General features: G+C 32.7%; 1 protein-coding gene across 3 annotated transcripts in view; it reads right to left on the reverse strand.

The window, feature by feature from the left end:
• Positions 1 to 26,789, reverse strand: part of LOC140441911 (serine/threonine-protein kinase 26-like) — a 109,361-nt gene that overhangs the window by 26,011 nt on the left and 56,561 nt on the right. For all 3 annotated transcript variants that reach the window (XR_011951049.1, XM_072532910.1, XM_072532909.1), the window contains 2 exons: positions 4,004 to 4,228; positions 2,563 to 2,779 (listed from right to left, as the gene is read on the reverse strand). Coding sequence is in view for 2 of the 3 variants with exons in the window: in XM_072532910.1 (XP_072389011.1) it covers positions 2,563 to 2,779; positions 4,004 to 4,228 (442 nt within the window). In the remaining variant the exon portion in view is untranslated. The remainder of the gene's footprint in view (positions 1 to 2,562; positions 2,780 to 4,003; positions 4,229 to 26,789) is intronic.

The raw sequence follows: 26,789 nt of genomic DNA on the forward strand, positions 1-26,789 counted from the left end.
AAAACCTACATAATTTCTAGGAAAGAATTTGGAAACTTGGAAATGATATTATTTATAGATATTATATATAATATTCAAATTTCCAATTTTTTCATAGAAATTAGATTTTTTCTATTGTATGTAAAATATTAAAAATACAGTTATGTTGTTTCTATAAATAGGTCTTCATTTCTTTTGTAAAACTTCTGCTACAAATTACCATCATTAACATAATCACCTAAATATGGCCATAAACTTGTTTGTCATAATTAGTATTTGATAAACTCCAAGCTTTCCCTATTTCACCCCCTACCCATCCTTAGGGTGAAAGTGCTTTTGGAAAACGAAACTACACTTCAAAATTTAGTCAGAGTTTCAACAGAGAGCATGGAGTCCCATAAGTTTAAATCCGGTGAATTATTTAACGGTTGCGCTAAACTCGTAGTGTTAAATGTGTTGTGTTTTTTACAAAATACGGAACAACTTAATGTAAGTGCTGCTGTAAGACGTACTTCGTTGATGACTGGTGTTAGCGAAAGAAGCATTTACAATTTCAAAAAAGAAAAAAAACAGAGTGGAACGTTGAAATCGCAAAAAAAAAACGTAAAAAACGAGTGTGTCAATCAAATTCTAGAATATTCACATATGACGAGGGTGTAAGAAGTATTCTACGGAGAATTGTTCATTGTGAATTTTTCATGAAAAATTTGCCGTCATTCTTAAAGCATATACATAACTTCATACAAGGTAATGAGAATATACAGCCGTTGTCTCTTTCTACTTTATACAGACTTCTGAAAGATATTGGATTTGTTTATAAGAAACGTGGCCGAAGAAGCATCATGGCGGAGCGAGAGGATATTATTCATTGGCGCCATAATTATTTGAGAACTATACGACGTTTGCGAAAAGACCATTGCAATATCATATATTTGGACGAATCGTGGGTTAATGTTGGCCAATCTATAAATTACGAATGGTGCGATACTACGATACAAAACAGTCGTGATGCTTTTCTCAAAGGTTTAAGTACTGGCTTAAAAGCACCTACTAAACGAGGTCCACGATATGTTTTATTGCATGCAGGTTTTTCAGGAGGTTTCCTTCCTGGCACACAGCGTGTTTTTCTGGCAAAGAAAAATGATGGCGACTATCACGATGAAATGGATGCCTCATATTTTGAGTCGTGGTTTAAGGAGACAATAATATCAAATTTACCAAATAATGGTCGCAGGAATGTCACTGTAATAGACAATGCATCGTACCACTCCCGTAAAGAGAGATTCCCTAACAATTCCTGGAATAAAGCTGCAATCAAGGAATGGCTAGTGGAAAAAGACATTTTTTTCGAGGAGTGTTATTTGAAATCCGAGCTATTAGAAGCAGCGCGTGCTTTTAAAGATCAATACGATAAGTATCATCTTGATGAGTATGCTTCACAACATAATGTTTATATTTTAAGGCTTCCTCCATATCACTGCGAATTGAATCCTATAGAAATGGTGTGGAACCAAGTTAAGCGATATGTAGGTACCCATAATACCACTTTAAAAAACGACGAGGTACGCCAGTTGATCGACGACGGTTTCGCACGCGTCACAGAGCAAAATTGGCGCAATTATGTCACTCATGTTGTTGAGAAAACGGAAACTGAGATGTGGACTGCGGACAACCTGCAAGATGACGTAGACCAATTGATAATACACGCGAACACAGGGGAGAGTAGCGAAAGCGAATCCGACATCTTGGATGTAGAGGACGACTTTAGTATAATTAATTGAATATATGTGAGTAACCTCGATTATTTTACACTGTATAACCAATAAAATGCATTTACCAGTCCAATCAGAGTATGGGCTTTTCGGATATTGGGCTGGGTGCACGGAAATCGAGTTCCCGGAGGTTCCACCCGGTATATTTATAGCTATCAAGAAATGTAATTTAAAATACATTTGTTAGTTTAATAAAGTATACAGTTTTATAATAAAATTCTCGCTAAAAACTTAAGGTCTTTTTATTCAAATTCATGCCTCTTATTTGGCTACTTGAAGGAAATTATTTTATCAATATATTATTTTATAATAAATAACAGAGCCCGGCGTAGAGATCTGGGTACGGTTCTGTGACTACCACTTGGACCTGTTTGTATCGCCAAGCCCAAGGCGTGAAATCCGGCAATTGTGCATTCCTATATTAGCCGTACTGCACTCTCGGTGTGACATTTTCTATAGATTTCAAGCTTATGTATCAACATATCAGCAAGCACTAAAACACCTTCCACAATCACTTCAGTCATCTTTACAATGGTTATTTGACATCCAAGTCATTTAACCGTGGTAACCAACTTGGTAAAAGTACACTTGTGCCAGTCTACTTGGTCCACGTTGGAATTTTTTGTCGAATAAAAAAGTTTTTCCTCGGTAAGTCAAAACTAGTTGTCAAAAAATCTTCACAGTTACTAAACGACTATAAACATATAAAATTTGCTTCGATACTAGTTGCAACTTGTATCAGTCGAAAATTAAAGTAAAAGTACTTCAAATTAAACAAAAACATTGCATAAAATACAAAAAAAATACTTACCAAAATCAGCTAGTTTAACATCTCCCATTTCGCTAAGCAGAACATTCGCAGCTTTAATATCTCTATGTAATTTCCTTTCGCTATGTAAATAATCTAATCCCTTTAATACTTCCCTTAGAATTATAGCAATGTGCATTTCTTCGAAGTTTCCCGCTTTCATCAGATCTAAGGCTGACCCGCCACCCAAATATTCCATTATGATCCATAATTTTGTACCCTAAAAAAATGAAACACTTACAATGCTGTTGCTATACTTGCTTTATCATTGTGCAAAAGTACGCAAAACTCTCAACAAGCAATCATCAGTGCTTACCAATGACACAGTCAAATCAAACATTTTCATGATTCATTGAACAACTAAAAATAATGATAACATGTGTAAGGTAACGATACTAGGAGAAAATAACTGTCTAGGAGAACTCAACACCAACAGAGAACTTGTCGCCATATCGACAACGAAATAGTCGAAGCCAAAGATGTAGTTACTGGAATAAAAATTAGACGTCCGCGAAGCGGACGGTGTGGATACGGATGCCAGGAAAACCGATTGGTGGTGTGGGAAACTGTCATTAAGCTTCAAAGAATAGAACCGAATGAAGAAAAAACACGGAAGAAGAAGAATGGAGCCCGAGACTTAACTGGCCGTAGCACCAATATTGATGATGATGAAAGAACGGCTTCATTAGTTCCCGTTACATGCCTGCATACGTTAAGTACTATAGTGGAGACAAGGAAGGAACCTTCACAAGATCAATATAACACGCCAGAACAATAACGTAATAGCAAGCACTATTGACGGCGTGTCCGGAAACGTCTACTAGCAGACGGATAATCTTTCCAACATCAGACCAAACCAAATCAGATGGCAAACATTAATCCACATCAGTTCTTCTCAGAACCAACACTGACAGTAGTGAGTAGCACTATTGAGGGTAGCACTACAGCCATAGAAGATGTGACAAAATTCTGCAAAAACACGAAATGTGAGTTATTTTGCACCCAGCAAACCCACAGAAACCTAACTGTAGCGAGACCGAAAATCTCGTGTATTAAATTGATTGCGGAGATTCCGGAGATTGCGGAGATATGTAGGAACAACGAACATAAACGGTACAGAGATTATAACCTTAAGATTGGAAAATGCACTATAGAGTTTTCTTCAAAGAGAGTAATATAATACTATAGAGAGTAATATAAGACATTGCTTCACAAATATAATATTCTGTACATTCTTTGCTGCAAAACAGACGTTTTTCGTCATGCTGGAGGCCAAAGTAAGTAGGTGGAGAGTTCAAAACAATGGTCTCTATGCTAAAACCAAGTACTTCCTCTATGCTGAAGAAGTACAAGAGAAACTAGAAACTACCTTAAACACAATGACTAACTCTTATTGAAGGGCAATACCTATGACAAAACACAAAAACCAAACACAAATACATACCTTTAAGTAAGATCCATAATATTTTGTAACAAAGGGACTGTCACACTGCGACAGCACCATAATCTCCTGTTGAATATCTTCGATTTCATCTTCGGCTTCTTCTAAATCGATTATTTTGATAGCGACTACTTGCGTAGTTCTGTTGTCAATACCTTTAAAAACCTCTCCAAACGAACCCTTGCCGATTCTTTCTTGTTTGGTGAAAATCAATTCTGGATCGACCTTCTGCAAGAAAAATAGAAAAATAAGTTTAATATAACTGCTAAAGTCTATTGGTAAAAAAAATTTAAGCATTATAAATATTTTGATTTCAGTTGTAGAACCAATCTTTAATGAATTGCTAAGATATGCAAAGCATTTAAAACCTAAACTGGAAATTTAAACGCCCACGCTACTAACCTAAAAATGGAGACAGTATAAGTGGAGAATTACGTATATAATGGTATACCTATTGTTCAATTTTGGGAATGTATAAGCAACTACAGTAGACTCCCTCTATAACGAGAACTAAAATGGCAGCCTAATTACCTCGTTATATCCAACAACAATAATACTGTGATACATATGATTATGTAGTTTTCTAAAACATTAACTTTCTATAGGGAAGCCATTCGGAGCAATATAAGATTTTTTTTTTTTTTTTTTTTTTTTTTTTTTTTTTTTTTTTTTTTTTTTTTTTTTTTTTTATGGCTTCGGCAGTTTGCCATACAGCCAGTTACATGATCTTTTAATCTCATTAGGTACAGTAAAAAGTTTTTGAGTTATTTGCAATCGAATAGACTAAAATAGATAAATTTACAACATTTAACAAAAAGAAGAGAAAAAATATAAATAATACATACACATATATATCCATAAACATATAAAATTAACATGGGTCACTCGTTTCACGTCCAGGGGACCATCAGGACATTATAATATATAACATACACAGAACTAGGCCACGGTAAATAGGATTAAACATATAAATTAGAGAAAACAAAGGTGAAAAGTAAAAACCAATTTTTTTTTTTTTTAACTAAAGAAAAATATTACATTTGGTCAAAAAATCGATTATGCAATCGTAAATTAATCTATTTTGAGTCGCTAGGGCAGATAAAACGTTAAACGGAGATTTACCGGTAATACGAACTATATTATTATATAATAAGGTGGATTCCAAATTATATTTGGCACAACCAAAAATTACATGATCTAGGTCACCTTCTACTCCACATTCCGCACAGTTTTTACTCTCGATCACATGAATCCTTGCAAGATGAGCAGGAAAACAAGCATGTCCAAATTTAAGCCTAGATATGGTTGTTATATAACGCCTAGGGACATTATAAGTTCTGTGCCAATGTGCAACAGGGACAGTTGTGTGTAAAGAAGTGTATCTATTTGGGTTGGTAAAACAAAACTCAGACCATAGGTCACTCCATTTATATTTTAAAACTGCCTTGCGTGAAGCAACCAAATCAGAAATACTAGGTAGAAATTCTGTAATATCCACTGAATAAATACTTAATTTGGCTAGTTGGTCCACATGTTCATTATGTTTAATTCCACTGTGTGCTTTGGCCCATATAAATATCACATTTTTTTTATTTTCCTTAAAGTGTTTAACTAATTTTTTAATTAATATTATGTAGGGATTGGAGTATGTGGTTGGAACAAAAGGTTGGTTAATGGCTGTGAGAACTGACATGGAATCTGAAACAATAATAACGGAGGAATCTCTGTTAGAAACAAAAAGTAGGGCTTGATATATGGCAATTGCTTCCGCACTAAATATGGAAATATTTGTGAATGGCGTTTTTGAAAAAAGTTGTTTACTTTTATTGTCAATGAAATACATTAAAACAAAAAGAGTTGTTTACTTTTATTGTCAATGATACGTTAAAACAAAAAATCTGTATTCTGTATAAAGCGTATTTTCAAGAATAACATAAACTACTGGGTCTGCAATTGGAAGTCTGTCATGTTTGACTGCTTTAAATTGTCCAGTATTCTATCTATCATATTTTCTAAAGATGTGAAATAGTTTTATGCTTCTTCATTTGCGTTTTTTCTTTGGATAAAGTTTCTGATAACCTTTAAAACACGTTCCACATCTTGTCTATTAGGACCTATATTATTAGGTGTGAATGGTCAACCCCTACAATGACACTTGTGAATCATAAATTGTAAATTTCCGACTAAGAATCATAAATTGTAAGACGTTTATTGCAGACGACAGTTAAAAAGAGTATTTATTTATAGCTACGGTCGAGCCAAAACGTAAAAAACACGTTTTTCAATCTTATTTTCTCTCGTTATAAACAAATTTACCTCGCTATAGAAGGTTATTGTTCAATAGAAATTTCACGTTACATCTAATGTACCTCGTTATAAGCGAAAACTCGTAATAACCGTGTTCGTTATAGAGGGAGTATACTGTATTATACCTGAACTTTGTATCTAAGACAGTTGGAATTGTTGAAAGGCATTCTACTTTCTGTGTTTAGGCTCGAGAGAGTTGCCGCCATTGAATTTTTTTGGGGGTTATTAGAACATGTTTCTATTCAAAATGTTTTATTATTCTTGGAAATGGAAATTTTTAAACATAATATTAATAGTTGGGTTTATTAATATTCTTCTTAAAAAATTGTTAAAAATTCAGTTTCCATATAAGTAAGCCAATCTTTTTTCATATAGGCAACAAATATTTGACACTGATACTTTGTGTCTTGAGGACACCGTTGCTCAGTCATTGTGGTTGTTTCAGGAAGTAGAGAACACTTAAAAATATAAATAAAAAATAATTGGTATTGAGAAAGTATTCGAAATAAAGAAACGAAAACTTTTATTTTCGAATTCTGCATTTGAAAGCATGTGGACGGATTATTTTCTTGGACAAGCGTTGGGCAACTAACGGACAGAGCTTACTACCGCCATTATACAGAGTGTCCAGAAACTCTAATGACACACGAAAACCGGAGATTCCTCAGATAATTTTAAGATGATTTAACCCAATTCACCTAGTCCGAAAATGTTTCCTAAATTGATTGATTGATTTTTTACTTCTTTTCCCAAACTTTTTCTTTTTTACGCATTTATTGAAACAAAAGAATTTATAAAGTTAATCAAGGTAGGTACCTATTAATTTAAATTTTATGACAAAATAACAAAAAATTGTCAATCTATTTTTCTCGAAAACTATGTATCCCACCGACTTAAGGTTGATCTGCACCCCCCAAAAGACAAACTACAAATTCAAAAAATTTGAGAAGGTATATGTGATGACTAAAAGTATTTTGACAACTTCTAAGCAAACTTCATGTTTTCGTTTTTGAAAAAACTCAAAAAAACTACTTTTTTCCAAGTATAAAGCGGGAAAAACCAAACATAGCATTTTGTTAATTTTTTTACAGCATCAAGATATAATTATAAGAAATACTTATGATTTTTTTGAAAATTTTTGAATTTACAGTTTTGTCGCAATAGGAAAAAATAATGTGTTTCGGCTTATAATAAAGTTACCGGTAAGAAACCGAAAATTGTTTTAATAACAACGTATTTAAAACTGTAAAAGTGGAAAATATTTGCAATAAAACGTTAAATATTTTTTCCTAAACATATGAAAAATCTCGTTAAACAAGAACTTGAAGTCTTGAGTCTTGAACTGCCGCCTTCAAATTGTAATGTAGTGAGATGGCTCCACCTGAAGCAATAGTAGTATTTATCATCGATAGATAGCATTACGTTCGGATTCGAAACGCTTCAAACGAAACGTCATACTAACAGGGTTGCCATATCAATTACTTTGTACAATACTTTGGCAGATTATAACAAAATTTAATAGGAATGTTATCGGTTTGAATTTTGAACCGGTCATGCTGAAACTTACAGAGTTACAGAATAGTAGATACTGCAACTTTTATTTTGAAAGTATGATATAAAATTTACACTCTATAAGTAATATATCTATAAAAAACCTATTTAGTTTTAAAACCTATTTAGACGTTTTTAGTTAATTATTTTAGTATTTATAAACAGTAGTGTTCCTTGCATAACCAGTGGCGTACCCAGAATTTGTCTGAGGGGGGCTTTTGAATTTTTTTATGCCACCTTTTAGTACTAGAATATCTGAAAATCTAATAATCTAGTATCACGAATGTCTAAAAGTTAAAAACAAAAAAGTTATGCGTTAAAATAACCGTTGAATTATTCGAAACGGACGCCTATGACCGGTACTATAAATTGGCAATTGATGGAATCGATTCAACTCTGATAAATATTCGTACCAGTTTTCGTTTTTTTTTTTAAATAGAAACGTTCTGGAAGTACTAAAAGAACTAATTACAAGCAGCCATCTTCAAAGAGCTATCTCCCTTATGATGCATTTTCGGACTAGGTGAATTGGGTTAAATTGTCTTAAAATTATCTAAGGAATCTCCGGTCTTCGTTTGTCAGGACAGTTTCGGACACCCTGTATATTAGTATAGTTTCAGTACATAACACGTCCATATTACTTATTAAAAATTTGAAGTAATTTTCTCGAAATCCGATTTTTTTAAATGGTATGCAACAAAGTTTCATTTTATTCATTCCAAATTTTCACCATATCTTTAAAAGAATATTCCAAAAGGGACTGCGACATTTTAGTTGATTCTGACACTATTTATTATCAATTTCCACTTTTGTTCCAAATATTGAACTATATATTTAAAATGTTCGTAAATTACACAAAAATAACATTTCCAAAACCCCTTACGTATGTCCCTAGCTTCACCCATGAGACTTTTTCTTTTATTTCTAGATTCATATTTGTCTCGGTTATACAGCGAGCACAGATCGTCATATTAATCATGCCTAGGGTGTACGGTATCGGCATCACCTTCTGTATTGTCATTGAATAAATATTTTTTTTAAACTTAAAAACATAATTAATAATACCCCTTTCCTTCGTTAGCAAAATCCCAAACAATGTTTTATTTTTAATTTCTACAGTGGTCTGACCCCCTTTTTACACCAAAATATCAAGACACGGTTTTTACTATTTCATATCGTTTTATTTCATATCGTATCATATTTATCGTATTTATTTCATTTTTGGGTACGCATTAGGTTTTAATTATAAAAGATAACCAATAAAGGTAAACAATCAACAACACCAGTGCAAAATGGCAAGCTTTTTCATCATCTACAAAGTTCATTCGCGTGTCATGGAATAAATTGCACCTGGTAAAACCAGTAATGTTCAAGCGCGTCAAATTGAAATGCAAATGCGACTACACAGGTGAATATTCCAACGTGATGGAAAATAAATATTACCTATGTACTTTTTTTGTATTCAAAATATTGATGTTGTTCTAGTTTTGGTAAAACGAGATATAGTTGTATAATAATTTTGTATAAGATTTTTACAGAAATGTACGAAATCGATTAAGTTTCATAAACAAAAAACCAAAAATTATATTTATATTACTCCGTCATCAGAGACGAAAATGCCACTGAACTTCTAAAAATCGTACGAACAAGCTGAATTTGGCTGAGAATGTCAATTTTGAGATCCTAAAAAAGGTGCAAAAAGTATGATACTCCTTCCCTAGGGCTTCCCCCTAAAACCCGCGGCAGGGTAGGAAAGCGGAAACCATCGATTTACCAAGAATCTTTACACCTAGAACAAAAATTTTTCAAAAAAGAAATGTAGCTGAGATAATTTTGAACAAAAATATTTATTGACACTTTTTTCTGTAGAATTAACGCTTCAGAAACAACGCTTGAAGCGACCAGCGATTTTGAATGTCAGTTACGTGCGCGAAATCAATTTTTAAATAAAACTTGTATCAACTCGACGGTAAAAATTTGATATGTCTTATCCACAAATGACCAGAGAACTAAGGATTTACCCGTGATATTCGTTGATGTAGGTATCTAACAACTGCTTTTGATAAATTTGGTGATAACAATATGTAATAAAGAAAATATACAAAAGATTGAACGTCATTTTTTACTTATAAACAATATATAAACATGTAAGATCGCTATTTAATTTTAAATACTAAAGGTGAAGACCAGTAAATTGTATGAAAAGTGACACAATTTATTAAAAGAGTATAGAAAATCCTTTATATATCCGGTTGTTATCAACGAAAATTGGTTCGAGGCATAGATCATAAGAATGCATTTAGTTAATTTGTGAATTGTTTATTTATCCAAGTAATTTGTTTAAACAATTTAAAATAAATATTTATTTTGCAAAATTTTACTTTTCTCTGATTATTATTTGTAGAAAAGGTTATAAAATAATAAGCAACTTAAATATTTATGTATTATAGTTATAAATAATATGTTTTACCAATAAATATAACAAAAACTATTTTTTTATTTGATAATCAAATCTATACGTGTTAATATTTCTTGAATATTATGCTTTTTATTTTTACAATTATTACTTTTTCTCGAAAACATTACAAATATATTTTACTCAAATAAATTGTTATAAATTTTATACATAAATAAAAATTATGAAATTAATCTGTATATACACTCACCGGCACGAACAACGGAACACTTGCAATTTTAAAATTACAACTTAAAATTTTAATTCTTTTTAAACTTTTATTATCATAATAACGTAAACACAAACGAAACAAACTGTTTTCAAGTAATTTCTAATAAAACTTAAGTGCTTATCCGAAAGAAAATGCATAAAAAATCAGAAATAAAGATGAATTGCGTTGATTTAATCTCAAGAATTATGGTTGTACATCCCGAAAGAGCGGCTGCTATTGTTGCGTTGCTTCAAGACGGGAGAAGTGACCGATATGTTGATCAAAAGTATCAAATTTCCAATAGTACTGTGCACCGTATTTTTACACGTTTCTTGGCAACCGGAGCTTACAGTAGACGACCTGGAACCGGTCCCCAACGAAGAACTAGTGCCCGTGATGATCGCTTCATCCTCTTACAATGTCTACGAGATCGTCGTGCCACGGCTGTACAAATCCGAAATCAACTTCAGTACGTCCGGAATACTAAAGTAAGTGAACGATCAATTAGACCAGTGGTCGCCAACCTCTTCAATGTGTTGAGCTACTTTGTTAATTTTGGAATAAACAGCGAGCTACCCACACGGAAGCCACGTAACGCAACGTAAATGAAATAATCTACAGTTAATTTATCATTATATGTATTTATTTTACTGTTTAACTGGTAATACATAATACATAGGTACTAATAATAAAATAATAACAAACTAACTAATATTACTAGTACGTACTTGTTCATAGCTACATTCCTACCTATCAAACGAAGGTATTTGAAAAATAAACACAAACTTTTATCCAGCCACAACGGCATGTCACGTATGATTTAAAAATAGTTAATAATAACAACAAAAAAGTAACGCACTATCATAAACATAAACATTGGAAAATAAAAAAGCACGTTCAATGAGAAGGCTGACACTCAGACTCATCGATAATTTTTTTAATGTTTGCAGTATAATTTGATGCAGCCATTCGAATACAATTATCCAAATGTTTATCTGTAAGTCGATTGCGATATTTGTTCTTAATAAACGTCATATTGGAAAAAGAAGATTCACACAAATAGGTTGAACTGAATAATGCTTTCACTTTCAAGGCAACACGGCATAGAACTGAATATTTGTCTTTATTTACAATAGGCCAGATACATTCAGTACTTGAGACTAACGATTTTAAGGCTAAATCATTTTGAAACTCAATGACTTCCATTTCTGTTGCAGCGATATCTTCGCCAAAGTTCTGCATAACACAAGCTACAAACTGCTAGATATCCATTTCCATAAAGGGTGAAACAACAAACTGCGCAACAAACTAAAGCGATTTCATTGAAATCCTTAAAACGATTTTTGAAGTTACTCTTCAGGGTAGAAATTATTTCTACATGATATTTGTTGTCATAGGTTTCTAATGGATTTTGAGATATTTTTTCTGAAAGAATAGGAAAATGCTTGGAATCGCTGTTAATTAGGTTTTGTTCCCAAAACTCCAGTTTTTTGATAAATGCTTTTATATCAGAAATCATTTCCGCTAGTTCTTTGTCTCTCCCCTGAAGCTGCAAATTAAGTTCGTTTAATTTCTCTGTAATGTCCACGAGAAAACCAAAATCTCTAAGCCAGATTGAATTTTCTAGTTCCGGAGTCGGTTCATCGCGTTGTTTGAAAAATTGAACTATGCCAGATAGGACATCATTAAAACGTTTCAGCACTCGTCCTCTACTTAACCATCGGACTTCAGAGTGAAGGAGTAGGTCCCCGTATTGACAGTCAACTTCATCGGCCAAGGTTCTGAATAATCTTCTTTGTAACACTTGAGCTCTAATCTTGTTCACAATTTTTACCACCAGTTTCATAACGTTGTTTAGTTTCAGGAAATTTCCACATAATGCTTGCTGATGGATAATGCAGTGGTAACAGAGAAATTGCGGAAAAGTTTCATCTTTACGACATAACGCCACCAGACCCTTATCACAACCCACCCTAGCTGGAGTGCCATCGGTTGTCAAGCCTACCATTTTCGATATTGGAATTTTCTCGGAAGAAATAATATTTTTTAAATGAGAAAACAACTCCTGTCCAGTAGTGTGTCCTTTCAGTGGAATGAACTTCAAAAGATCTTCTTTAATCGTAAAATCACTAAAAACCATCCTGACGAACACGGCCATCTGGGCAGTGTCAAAGACATCTGTTGATTCATCCAGTTGAAGTGAAAAATAAACACATTTATCTAAGTCAGTTCTTAACTGTAAAAAAATATCATTGCTCATTACTTCTACACGTCTCATCACTGTATTAGCGGGAAGTTGCATAGATTTTATAGCTGAAACTATCTCGTCTTTATTTCTAAAGTTGGCAAATAACCAATCAGCAGCTTCTAAAAACGCCTGTTTTATCATTTCCCCGTCTTCATAAGGTTTCTTTTTTTGTGCAATTATCTGGGACACACGGTACGATGCTTCAGTTGCAGCCTTATTTTTGTCGACTGTTCTTAAAAATATTGATTGTTGTTCAATTAACTGTTTTTTAACTGTTTCAGTTTCTCCTTTCTGGCGGCAGAATGTAGTGGGAATGATTTTTCAAAATTAGAATGTACAGTTTTATGATGTCTCTCAATATTTCCTTGTTTAGCAACGGAGACCGAAGTATTACATAACACAACACACATTTTTATCTTTAACTTCTGTAAAAAAGTATTGTTCTTCCCATTCCGAATGAAAGTGGTATGTCTTTACCTTCTTACAACTGCTTGCCATAATATTATTTTTGTTGTTCTCTACTAACTCAACCACTGGACGTTGGTTACGCGTTCAGTTTTAAACTAAGCGCAATGTCGCCGCGCCGTGCGTATTTATCCCGTTCAAAGCAATCCAGATCGTTCTCGAACACTAACGCGCTGGTCCGGCTGGTCGGTTCTATAAATAGCCGATTCTAGCTTGACGGCGTCAGGGGCAGATCGCTCACCACAACGTTGCCGCTGTTTATGTTTAATATTATGACAATTAGATTTTTTTGTGGAATTTTCGGAAGCTTCTCTGATTTTTGCAGTTTGTATTTTTTAAATTAAAATCGTTGTGAGAGCTACCAGAATTGCCTCCGCGAGCTACCGGTAGCTCGCGATCGACAGGTTGGCGACCACTGAATTAGACGAAGGCTTGGAGAAGCAAATTTAAGCAGTCGCAGACCTGCAACAGGTCTACCACTTCTCAGGCGCCTTAGAGTTCCGCGGTCTCAGTTTGCTAGAAACCATGCTCATTTTACTGTAAATAATTTGAGGCACGTTTTACTTATAGACGAGTCCAGGTTTACCTTGCGGTCTCCAGATAGCCGTGAGAAAGAATGGCGAAGATCAAATGAGCGTTTTGCAGAAAATACCTACAGTCCTAGGGTAGGCTATCAAGGATGCTCAATTATGGTATGCGTAGGAATTTCTCTAGACGTACAGAACTGTACATCGTTCCAAGAGGCCCCGTAACAGCTGCCAGGTACATTAATGAAATTCTCCAAGATTTTGTTGTGTCTTATGCTGGTTTTGTTGGAAATTACTGTTCTTGTACACGATAATGCCAAGCCTCACAGTGCGAGAATCACTTAACAGTTTTTCAATTAAGTAAACATTCCTGTAATGGACTGGCCAGCATTGAGTCTAGACGCAAACCCAATCCAACATGTTTGGAACGTGCTTAGGCGAAGGATACGAAGTCGTGTTCCTGCCCCTTTAACCTTAAATCACTTACAAGAAGAACTTTTAGAGGAATGGTAACTTATTCCTCAACAGGACATTTCTCATTTGATTTTAGGATGCGAAGGAGAATTTAGGCAATAATTCGAGCACGTGGGGGAAACATTCATTATTAAAATCAGTTTGTCCGGATACATGATTTAAGTTTTCATTAATTGAGCGTCATTTTGTTACAACATTCACTTACATTTTCTTCGTAAATTTTTAAATTGTTATCTACTGAAACAATTCTTTGTTCAAAAGTTAAATTTTTATTAGAAATTACCTAAAACAGTTTGTTTCGTTTGTGTTTACATTATTATAATAATAAAAGTTTAAAAAGAATTAAAATTTTAAGTTTTTATGTTAAAAATGCAAAAGTTCCGTTTTTCGTGCCGGTGAGGGTATATGAACATTTGTATTACAATTTATATACTTAATTTTACTACACTCATGGACAAAAATATCGAATATTTTGGAATTTTCCAATTTTTTTGTAGTCACTATTATTTTAAAATAATTTTAGATTACTGATAATACTCATATAGTAGACTGATGTACTCAACTGGTTTGAAATATTTTGATGTTTATTTTGACGTTTATTCAGTGGTTAGTGTCATTCGTACATTTTATCGTAAAAATCCTTCTTCGCGCAAAGAAAAAATCATACTAATTCGGTTATTTTTAGTTTAATTTATTAAGTTTTATTAAATATTGTTTTGATTTAACTAAGTTTAAAACAAGTATCCCACCAATTCGGCACTGCGATGAAGTCCAAGTACCACATATTGTAATTTTGTACGAGGAAGGATATGCACAAAAAGGTATCGCACGACGTCTCACCAGAACTGAATCTATAGTTTCAAATACTCTAAAAAGGTACCGCGAAACAGGAAATTTTATACGAAGGCCTGGTCAAGGACGCCCAAGGTGCACAACCGCAATTGATGAACGTTTTTTGGTTCTTAATTCTACAAGAAATCGTTCATTGACATCGATGCACCTCAGAAATGAGCTATTAAATGTTAGACAAGTTAATATGAGTTCACAAACAGTTAGACGAAGATCAAATAAAGCAACCCTAAAGCCCAGACACCCCGCCAAAGTTCCACGTTTTCTCCAAAATCATAAAATTCGTCGTTTGGAATTTGCAAGATCACATATTTAGTGGAATATCGACAACTGGAAAAACGTTCTTTTCACTGATGAGACCAGAATCCCATTATGGAAGCCAGATGGTCAAAACTATGTCTACAGAAGAGTTGGAGAATGATTCGCCAGCTGCAGTCTCGCCCAGACCGTTAGTTTTGGAGTTGATGGCATAATTCTTTGGGAAGGTATTAGTTGGGAGGTACGTACCGCACTTGTGGAAGTGATTGGACGGATGACTGGTACTTCTTACGTTTAAAACATCCTGCAAGATCATGTTTTGTCATATTTTGGTTACATTGGATATGAAAGATTTACGTTAATGCACGATAATGCTTGACCACATGCCGCTGCCATAGTAAGTAATTATCTTAATGAGGTCCAAATTAGAAGTTTGGATTGGCCACCCTCTAGCCCGGATTTAAATCCAATAGAGCACATGTGGGATCACCTAAAATGCAGCATACGACAAAGAAATCCCGTTCCAAATACGATAGAGTAGCTTGGGCTTGCTGCACAGGATGAATGGAATGCAATTTCCCAAGAATATGTCCAAAATTTACTTGCAAGCATGCTGAGAAAGATGCAAGCATTAATAAGAGCTAGAGGGGGGAATACTCGTTACTGATCATGCACGTCTTTCAGTTTAAACCAGTTGTTTAAGCAATTTAAATTATCATTTAAGTTTAGAGTAAAATACCCTTATTTACCTAATATTAAACATTTATTTTTTTCGCAATTTTCTCCGCATAAAAACTTAAAATTGTTCATTAAACATTGTTAAAATAAACTCAATTTTACAATAAACGACTTGCTCGATCAGAATTTATTTTGAAAAAACAAAAATTTGAAAATTCCAAAATATTCGATATTTTTGTCCATGAGTGTATTTTTTATTTATAATTATACAAAGTTTATAACAATTAATTTTTTTTACTTGTAATACTTGTAATATGTTTTAGCCAAGAAAAGTAATTGTAAAAATAATAAGCATAATTTAAGAAAAATTAGCAGGTATAGATTTACCAAATTACAAAATAAAAAAACATCAATTTTCGTTGATTAGAACCAGAGACATCGCGACTTTTATTTGGAATTGGATATTTATTTATTTGGAAAACTCGGGTTCTAAGAAACTGGAAAAACATTATCAAACTAGTTACTTAAACGATTGTCTAATTTTGCAACAACCATGTAAGCCGATTTTATATCACATGTTTAAAAAGCCTAACATGTGCTGTTTGCAATCGTTCAAATACTAAATCTCTTTAAAAAGATTTACAGTATTGAAGTATTAGAAGTTAAAATTCCTTTCTCGCTTACAAGGTGAACTCATATCGCCTCATTAGACTTTATATTTGTATTTTATTCAGATTCTTATTTAAGCAGATTATGTAAATTAAATTAACTTGCTTACAAGGAATATTTTAAAATATGACTTTTAGATTTAATTTAGAATATTAGGTGAGTAATGAATATCTATATATATATATATATATATATATATATATATATATATATATATATATATATATATATATATATTGATATGATTGGTGTTTAAAGAAAATAATTTATAAGTTATATACTAGATAATTTTAGATATAACAAGTATTTGGTTATTTTAAGAAGTTATATACTAGAGAATTTAATAAAAATATATTTATGTGAGAGCATTTTTAAGAAATTAGCATATAAAAAGTAATTTTTTAGTAATTATGATGTTGTAGATATATTTAAGTGAGCCATGTGACTAGGCAACCAGATATACATACTCTGAAGTGACGTTTAAGAATAATTACGAATATAAAGTGGGGTTATAATGATAATATGTTGTTTAAAATGTGTAATTTATTAAATTAAAATGTTTAATTTATATAAGTTACTGATTTAAATGTATACTGAAAAGCCTAAATGCCAACAAAATTCTCGATAGATAAGTAAGGAATTCTCTAGATCACCGGAGATGGCTTTGTTGCGAAATGGTTTGTTCCAGAAAATTCAGACATGTATTTAATAGAACAAATGGAACATGATTTCTTACCAGATGGTTCTGGAACATCCAAAAAGATATAAATACTCGGTGGTTTGGATTCAAGCGGGTCAGAAAGTTTCAGTCAAGCAGTCAGAAAGTTTAGTAAGAAAGTCGATTCAGTTAGTTATGAGTTTTTTAGTATGGAAATTAGTTAGAGGCAGTCAATCAGTTACAATTGTTCAATATAGTGAGTTAAATCAATATTAAGAAACAGTATAAAGAAAATAATATTGAAGATTAAAAATTATGTTATGTATAAATGATGATAATGGAAGAAGTATTAATTGAATATTAAAATTAAATGATATTTTGGTGATTGGATATTGATATATTGAAAAGAAGAATAAAAATAAATGCTGTTTGCTGGTTTGCATGGTGGTTTATAAATGCTGGTGAAGAAAAATATCTTAAATTGGTGGAAGCTGATAATTGGAAAAAGTAATTTCACAAAAACAAGGATAGCCGAAGCTGAGAAGAAGACATTTGAGTGGTGATTATAATCTATATAGTGGAAAACAGTTCATTTAGGCTTTCAGTGACAGAAAGGTACAAAATTTTGTTAATATAATTTAGTTAGTGTCATAACAATTTCAATTTTGTAGATAGTTTGTTTAAATTTTACATTGTCTATAGAATTTAATTAATTTCATAAGAATTTCAATTTAAAGATAGTTTATTTTAAATTTACATTGGCTAGGTTAGATATATATGTGTTTCATAATAGATATAATAAAGATAATTTAAAAAAGTACTTACAAACTAATTCTTTGAGAACCGCGATAAAAACCCTATATTATTAAAAAATACTCATTGCTCATCATTCAAACAAACAATACATCATAACAATATATATATATATATATATATATATATATATATATATATATATATATATATATATATATATATATATATATATATATATATATATATATATATATATACAGGGTGGTCCTTAAGTAATTGTACAAACAGAAACCGTATATTCTGCACTTAAAAATATTACGATTTAAGCCAACTTGCTTTAATAAAATATTGATATTAAGAAAGATACAGGGTGTTAAAGTGGAAATTTAAATTTTATTTTTCGCTATAACTTTTACGTTTGTAAATATTTTTAGACAAAAATTTACAATTGGATGCTTTTGAGTAGAATAAATTATAATTTTATACATACTTTAATGTAACTGATAGAGGGCGCTACATATGTCACATGTGTGGCATAAATTTGCGCTTAACTTTTTTGCTCTTTAAATTAGCTCTATTTGTGTTCAAAAATATTAAAGATACATAATTTTTACAAAGAAAAGGTATACTTGTTAGTAACCTCGAAATTCAACTATTTTTGAGATAATCGCATTTTATAAGTCAGCTTCATAATAATATTTGTGCGGTAAAGCACTGAATATCTGTCGATAAGCATAATTCATAGTTTATTCGTATTAAAACAACTCAAAGATGATAATGTTACATCACAAAATGCTTTGTTATGGCTGCTAAATGTCTTATTGAAGAAAAGATTCTTCATCTTCTTATTTAGGTGCCGTGTCCGTATTCAGACGTTGGCCGTCATTATTTTACAATTTCCCTTTTCTATCGCTTCTTAAGATTCTATACTGACGTATTACTTTTTCTCTGGCGTTGTATACCTCGACATTCTAGAGAGAAGGCAGTGAGAACATAATTAAATACAAGTTTTCTGAACGTTGAATTGGTCGTGGTAGTCATAATCCTTGGCAATGTGGTGAGATATTGATCTAATTATTTAATTCATAAAAAATCCCAAAAGAATACTTATTATTCATTACATAGTAAACACACGGACAATTTAGTCCAGCATAATATTAGTTCGTTAGTAAATCATAATAGTCCATTTGTTCGAGATGTAATTATAGTTACTCGTAAGCTGTAACGTAATCATATAAATAAGTAATGTAATCGATAGGTTATTCCGTGTGTGTATATAAATAATCAATGAACGAGATACATTACAGTTTAATACATTATTTAACCTCTGCGATAAATAAGATGTAGTTCCACAATATACCATAAGATTTGGATATGTAGCCAAAAGAATGTATTCATCCATTATGTATTATAGCCACCACGTAGCCCAGAATTTAATCCGCTTGATTTTGGTGTATGGGGCGCATTAAATCAACGTGTTTATAAGAATCCCATAAACATTCGCATATATTGACAAATGAATTAAAGAAAATGGTGGACATATCGAACACTTACTGTGACAAAAAGGTATGTTATTTAGTTTAACTATTTCTCAATTTGGTTTGTAAACAAAATGTTTTGATTATGACTTTAATTTAACATAAAACGTAAAATGTTTGATGTAAAATCCTATAATTCTGTTATTTTGTCAAATCCTATTATTAATTATCCTGATGATATATTTATTTTATTTAATATTTCGTTAACTATTAACTTTAGTTAAAGGTATTTTATACCAAAATTCAGAAGTATTAATAATATCGTTCAGCGTTCTCGTCACACATCCAGTCAATAGTACTGGTTTAATCACTGTTTTATATATCCTGATTTTAGGGATTCGTATTAGACTTCTGGATTTAAAAATGTTATCAAAGTGTTATGAAAAATGTTATAAACGTTAAGAAAATGTACTGGGTTATGAATCAAAAGTAAGCTTTAAGTATCCAAAACAAACGTCTGCTACTCTAAAGGCAATACTAAGACCGGCATGGATGTACGGGAAAAGCACACTTTGGCATAGGGTAGATTTTGAAGTTGGGGATAAATAGAAGTTAATTTAATAACAAAATAACAAACAAACAATAATAACAAAAATTTCATCAAAATCGATCCGTATTGATGGAAATCTGCGGGTATACGATGTTTTTACCTTGGTACACTGGACTAAGATGTAAATATTGTCTCTTAGATATGTCAACAGTTCGATTTATTTGTATACATTAAAACTGTTACCTAATTTTCGACCAATAATATTTCGTCACGCCCTGTATATATCTACCGTTCCAATTGAAATTAAAAATAAACTGCATAATACTAAATCACTATTGAGAAAGTTAAGAAAAGAAGAGTGTAATAAAATGCATTAAGGTATTTATAAACATAGAACATGCAGATGTTACACCAGAAGCGATTTAAAATATTACATGTATTTAAATATTTAAATTACTGGTCGGAAAATAACGGAGCTCAGCATGCCCACGTCAAAACGCGTCGAAGCAATTCATATGGTTACACAGCCAGTGACGTAGAATAGAGAAAAATATCGAAATCAAATGCTACTATAATATACACTACTGCGAATATAAATTATTGTTACGCACCAATCTTTTTCTAAGCAAGTACTTATGTGTGACTATACCGAAAACCTTCTGATAGAAAAGTGTATAATAAATATGACCTATTACAGTAAAACCTCGATATAACGGACTAATTGGGGGTGTCCGTTAAAGCCGAAAGTCCGTTATATAAAACTATGGTTAAAATAAATCAAAATACTTTTTTTTGAAAATATATATGTACACTGTAATTAGATATATATATAAAAAATACAAAATACAAACAAAATTCTATTTAAGTAATTGTCTTCGGACATTCGTCGTGAAGTGACGTTGCTGTGGATATGGACGCGCTTGCTGTCGGTAATCCCGTTTTGAACAAGTTTCTTTTGCACTTTCCATGTTTGCTGATTTTCTATGATCAACTCCCTAAATATAGTTTAACTATTTGATGAATAATCAATAAATGTTATTAGATCGTCGACATGCGATCTTACCTCTGATAACTTCATTTTTAACAGTCTTTTTTTGTCGTCTTGTTTGCTATCTTTACTTCCGTCCTCATTTTTTAGGTTCATAACTTCATCTGCTATTTCACTTTCAGTCATGATGTTATAACCCAGGGTCACCTTCATCTACTTCTAGCCATTGTAAAACATCTTCCTCAGCTATATGTTCTCCGGCATTATTATGTACTGTCCTACAGAAATCAGTAACTTTCAACCATTCTAAATCTATGTCTGCATTTTGGCCATCAAACCAATTCTTCCAACCATTTTTTAATGTTTGCTCTTTCATTTCCTCCCATGCTGCAGCAAAACTAAAAATTGTTGATTATAAATTGTGAGACCTCTAGTTTTGCAAGGTACGCTGCCCTCTTGTATCTTCTGCATTATCTTTATCGTACAATACAACCATTACTTCGTCTAAAAACTATGTGCGATATATTCGTTTGGCTGCCAAAATTATTCCCTGATCCATGGGTTGAATAAGCGATGTTGTATTTGTTGGCAAAAACATACACCTAAAGTTTCCATCTTCTGAACGTAGAATATTTTCAACGGGGTGAGCAGGAGCGTTGTCTAAAAGCAATAAACATTTCACCTCTTCTGGCAGTATTCCCAATTTCTTCTTTTGAAATTTTCTCACTGAAGGTAAAATTTCTCTGAAAAACCAATTTTTGAAAATATCTGAGGTGAACTATGCCTTTTTAGTGCTATAGTATAAAACGGACATATGATGCATTATGTCTTTTAAAACTCTAGGTTTACGAGATTTGCCAACCACTACAGGAGTCAATCTATGCGATCCATCAGCGTTAGCACAAAGCAGTGCCGAGATCCTGTCCTTGCTAATTTTTCTTCCAGAATCCGATTTTTCATATTTGGAGGCTTATGCGCTTTCAGGCAAAGTACGCCATAACAAACCAGTTTCGTCAACATTGTAAATCTGATATTCTAATAGCATTTCGTTACTTGCTTATATGTGCTACTAATTTTTGCCTAAAAGGTTCTCTTTCTTCTTCTGGTGCAGTTAAAGCTTCGCCGTAAATTCTTTTATTCATAATTCCGTGCCTTTTGCGAAAGCGCCACAGCCATCCATCACTTGCTCTGAATAGTATGTCCATATGATTTGCTAATTTAATTGCAGCAAATTTCAATTCGACTGCCCTGACCGGGACCCCACTAGAACGTTGTTGGCCATACCATTTTAAGATTTCTTCATCCAGTGAAGTTTCACGAGCCAATTTAATTCGTTTTTTAAGATTGCTGTGCTCTCCTACATCACACATTAATGTAAATTTATTTATTTTGCTTTTGTTTTTTTTTTATTTCCGAAAGTTTGATTCCGTTACATTGATTCTTTTCCGTTTGTCCCTATTTAAAGGGTGAGATTGCGAAAATTTTAACTTATTTACTGGCGTTTACTAAATGTGTTCATTCACAACGAATAAACAAGCCTTTATTTTTCAGCAAAAAAATATATACATATTACTATTAGAAATGTGTCCTCTTATGCTAAATTTTATTGAAATTCTTTGTAAAATACAGTGGTATGGGATGGGTTAAGCATGTGTAATATTAACAGTATGTTTTTATTTTTTTTTACATTTGACCGGATTTTTTGTCCGTTATATCCGAAGTCCGTTAACTAGAGGTCCGTTATATCGAGGTTTTACTGTAGTTGTGTTCGTGTAAGGCATGCTCCAAGAATACAAGCCAAAGAAGAACATTGTGAATATATTTATTACAAATTTAAGATGCAAAGACGAATGAAAAAACACACCATTTCTAAGCTAAACAAGAATGCCCTCAAGTAGTATCCAGAGAGCCCTAAAATAGCAGAACGAACTGTAATCATATATCATATAATCATCGATGTAAGACACTGCTCTAACTTATTAGATGTTAGGTCTTTTAGAGGAGCAAACATAGATAGTGGTCACTATTTAGTTAAAGCACGATTTAAAGAGAGAATATCCAATTTAAAAAAGGAGATCGGGAAAAGGGGAGAAAAAATCGACATTAATAAACTAAAAGATCCAGACATTGCAAATGTATATAGACAACAAATAAAAGATAAAATAAGGACAGAAAACTTAAAAGAAGAGACATTAACGAACTATGGGCAAATATACGAGATATTGTGTTACAGAAATCGGTTGAAATATTGCGCGAAACCAAGTAAGAAAAAAGAAATCATTGGTTTGATCATAAATGCGAAATGGCCATAACAAATAGAAAGAACGCAGCATATCAAAAAACCATCGGCGCAGGTTGTACATGGAGAAAAAAGAAGAGTATAGACGTCTTAGAAGAAAGGAAAAACGTATCCATCGACGTTAGAAGAGGGAATACGAACAGAACACTCTCAATGAGATACAAAGTTTATTCGATAAAAATGAAACTAGGAAATACTATAAATCCTTAAATAATAGCCGTCGAGAATTTAAACCACGATTAAATTTTTTTTTATTTAAATTAATGTGCATGTGACATCTATGGTCATTAGCACGAGTTACGATTTACATGGTAATATCATATAAATTACAATATAATGTACTTAACATTTAACATAAAGAGAAAATAATAAAAACATGTAACATAACATTTATATTTTGTTGAGCAGTTCACTTTTCTCGAGGAATTTGATAACCTTGTTGATTTGGTCTGTGGACCTGTGTGTTTAGGACCTCTTTGAAGATAGTACTGATATCGAGCTGTTGGCGTATTTTGGCATAAAAAGGGCATTCGATAAGTATATGTCTGATTCGGAGAGTCGTATTGCAGTGCTGACATTTTGGTTGTGGAGAAGATGTCATCAGGTAGCCATGAGTTAGACGGATATGTCCTATACGCAATCTCTCTATGATTGCCATATTTTTTCGAGATAAACTGGGATAGGTAAAAAGATTCACTGAGGGTTTAATTTCATGCAGCGCTAAAGTAACTTTATTCCAGTGAATCTGCCAGGTGGATAGATTAAGCTTCTTCAGTCTAGCTTTGAGATCGTTGCAAATTTGTATATTGATAATGGTGGTGTCCGTGGATGATGCGGCTTTTTTGGCAAGGCAATCAGCTTTTTCGTTACCACTAATACCGACATGGGATGGTACCCATATCAGAGTGATAGTTGTCTTTTGGTTTATAAGAAGTTTATATGTGTCATGAATATCTTGGACGATAGGATGGGATTAACAATTTGTAAAAACACTAATGTTGAAATTATATATGATAAAAACTCAATTCTTAACAGATGGGCACAACATTTCAGCGAACGTCTAAATATAAACGATATTGAGGGAGGTTACAACATAGACAATCAACAAAATCTACAACGTCAACTACACAGTGAAGACCCAACAAGAGAAGAAGTGTCAAATGCCATCCTAAAACTCAAAGACAATAAAGCCCCAGGAATCGATGAAATCTGTTCGGAAATGTATAAAAAAGGTGGTGATCAACTTTTTGCAGCAATCCATAAACTAACAGTACTTATATGTCAGAATGAAATGGTACCAGAAGAGTTGCTAAAGGGAATAATACGTTCGTTGCATAAAAAGGGTGATCAACTGGAGTGTAAGAACTAAAAGGCATTACTCTGTTAGCATCCGCGTATACAATCTTCGGTAATGTATTGTTTGAAAGACTTAAACATTTTACAAAGGATATTGTTGGACAATATCAATGCGGGTTTACTGCTGGAAAGTCAACTACACATCAAATTCAAGCACATAGACAGATTCTGGAAAAGTCACTAGAATATACCATAGATACACACCATCTCTTCGTCGACTTCAAAGCAACCTATGACAGTGTGAAAAGAACTGCATTATATAATGCAATGATAGACTTTGGGATCCCACCTAAGTTAGTTAGGTTGACCCACCTAACAATGCAAAACGTAAGCTCATGCGTTAGAATTGAAGGAGAAAACTCTACGTTCTTTGACATTAATAATGGTCTAAGACAGGTGAACGCGCTGGGGTGTCTCCTCTTACGAGACAATTAAATATTAGAATGAATAGAACTATTTTTTAGATCGACGCAAATTCTCGCATTCGCTATAGTTATAGTGGGAAGAACTATGAGAGACATGGTGCAGTGTTTTACAAGGCTTGCGAACGCTGCAAGTGAATTAGTACTTGTGGTAAACATGGAAAAATCCAAATATATCCAAATAATCCCCGCAATATCCAACAGACAGTTCAAATTAACAACCATACCTTTAAACAAGTCAAAGAATTCACATATCTTGGATCGCTAGTAAACACAACAAACACGACAAGCGACGAAATAAAAAAGACGCACAGCAATAGCAAACAGAACTGATCACGATCTCCATAAAAATCGGTCCAGCCGTATCGGAGAAGGAGGGTATCACATAGCAATAACATGCGGTGATCTAACGAGAACCGGTATATTGTGTGGTATGGCTGTTGCCCAATCTATCAATACTAACATTTATTTTGTTGATTCTAAGCTTTTTTCGTTAGTCATAGTGTGGCGCCATCTATTGGTTATATTGCAATTTAAAATTACAGAATAACTGTTTGTACGGTCTTTCTGTACAATTTTTTGAAAATTATCTTTTACACAAACCTCCTCGTGATAATAACAAACACTACAAAAAAAGAATTATCTAATTTGGTGTAGTCGTTCTGAAGTGATGCCCGTACAAACAATTCGGCGATTCATTTTTATTATTATAAATGTATGCAACACGACAGCAAAATGATATACATTTTATACTACGAATATATTGCAAAAAAATAGAAGTCACATCAGTTTTAAAGGTATACATTAAGTTCCAGAGAAAAATGTCTCGCACCTGTTAAGTAACAGAGATACAACATTGACATTACATAACGGTCTTATTCAAAAAATACTTCGTCAGAATGTACATTTGTATTAAATATTGACCTCGCAAACTAAACGATAGAAAACAAAATATTAACTAGTTTGATAAGCACTTTACTGTTTAATTGTGGTTATCAAACAAACAATTTTATACAACCCAACTTTGATAATTAGGTAAGACTGTACACTTCGCTCTCATTATGGAATATGTGCTTTTATCTCATAAAATATGTTTATCATAGAGTAAATATAAAATGAAAAATAATGTTTACTATTTTTTACTAGTATTTTGTTGGTTAAAAGTTATTACCAATGTAAACATGACAAAAACAGTACTTATTATATAGATACGAGTACATTATCGTATCTTTCCTCCTAATCTCGTCGTCAAGATATAACTCATAAAACTACCAACTGTTATAATCTGATTAACTAAGTTCATAATCTATAAACTAAACCAATAATATATTCATTAGCGTACACAAATTTGGATGGATGTTCCAACTTCTTTAACCCGTCTGAAAAATACGTTTTCTCGAGGTCTGCAAAGAAGGCTTCCGTGGCGTCGATAACCTCCTCATTCGATTTCAATTTCTGCCCAGAAAGTGCCTCTTTCAAGTTTTGAAACAAAAAAAGTCGAACGGGGCCAAATCTGGAAAATAGTTTGGATGAGGCAACAGTTCGTAGCCCAATTCGGCCAATTTCGACATAGCGACGAAGCAGGCATGA

Source organism: Diabrotica undecimpunctata, chromosome 5 (genome assembly GCF_040954645.1).
Source record: "Diabrotica undecimpunctata isolate CICGRU chromosome 5, icDiaUnde3, whole genome shotgun sequence".
NCBI classification, from domain to species: Eukaryota; Metazoa; Arthropoda; class Insecta; order Coleoptera; family Chrysomelidae; genus Diabrotica; species Diabrotica undecimpunctata.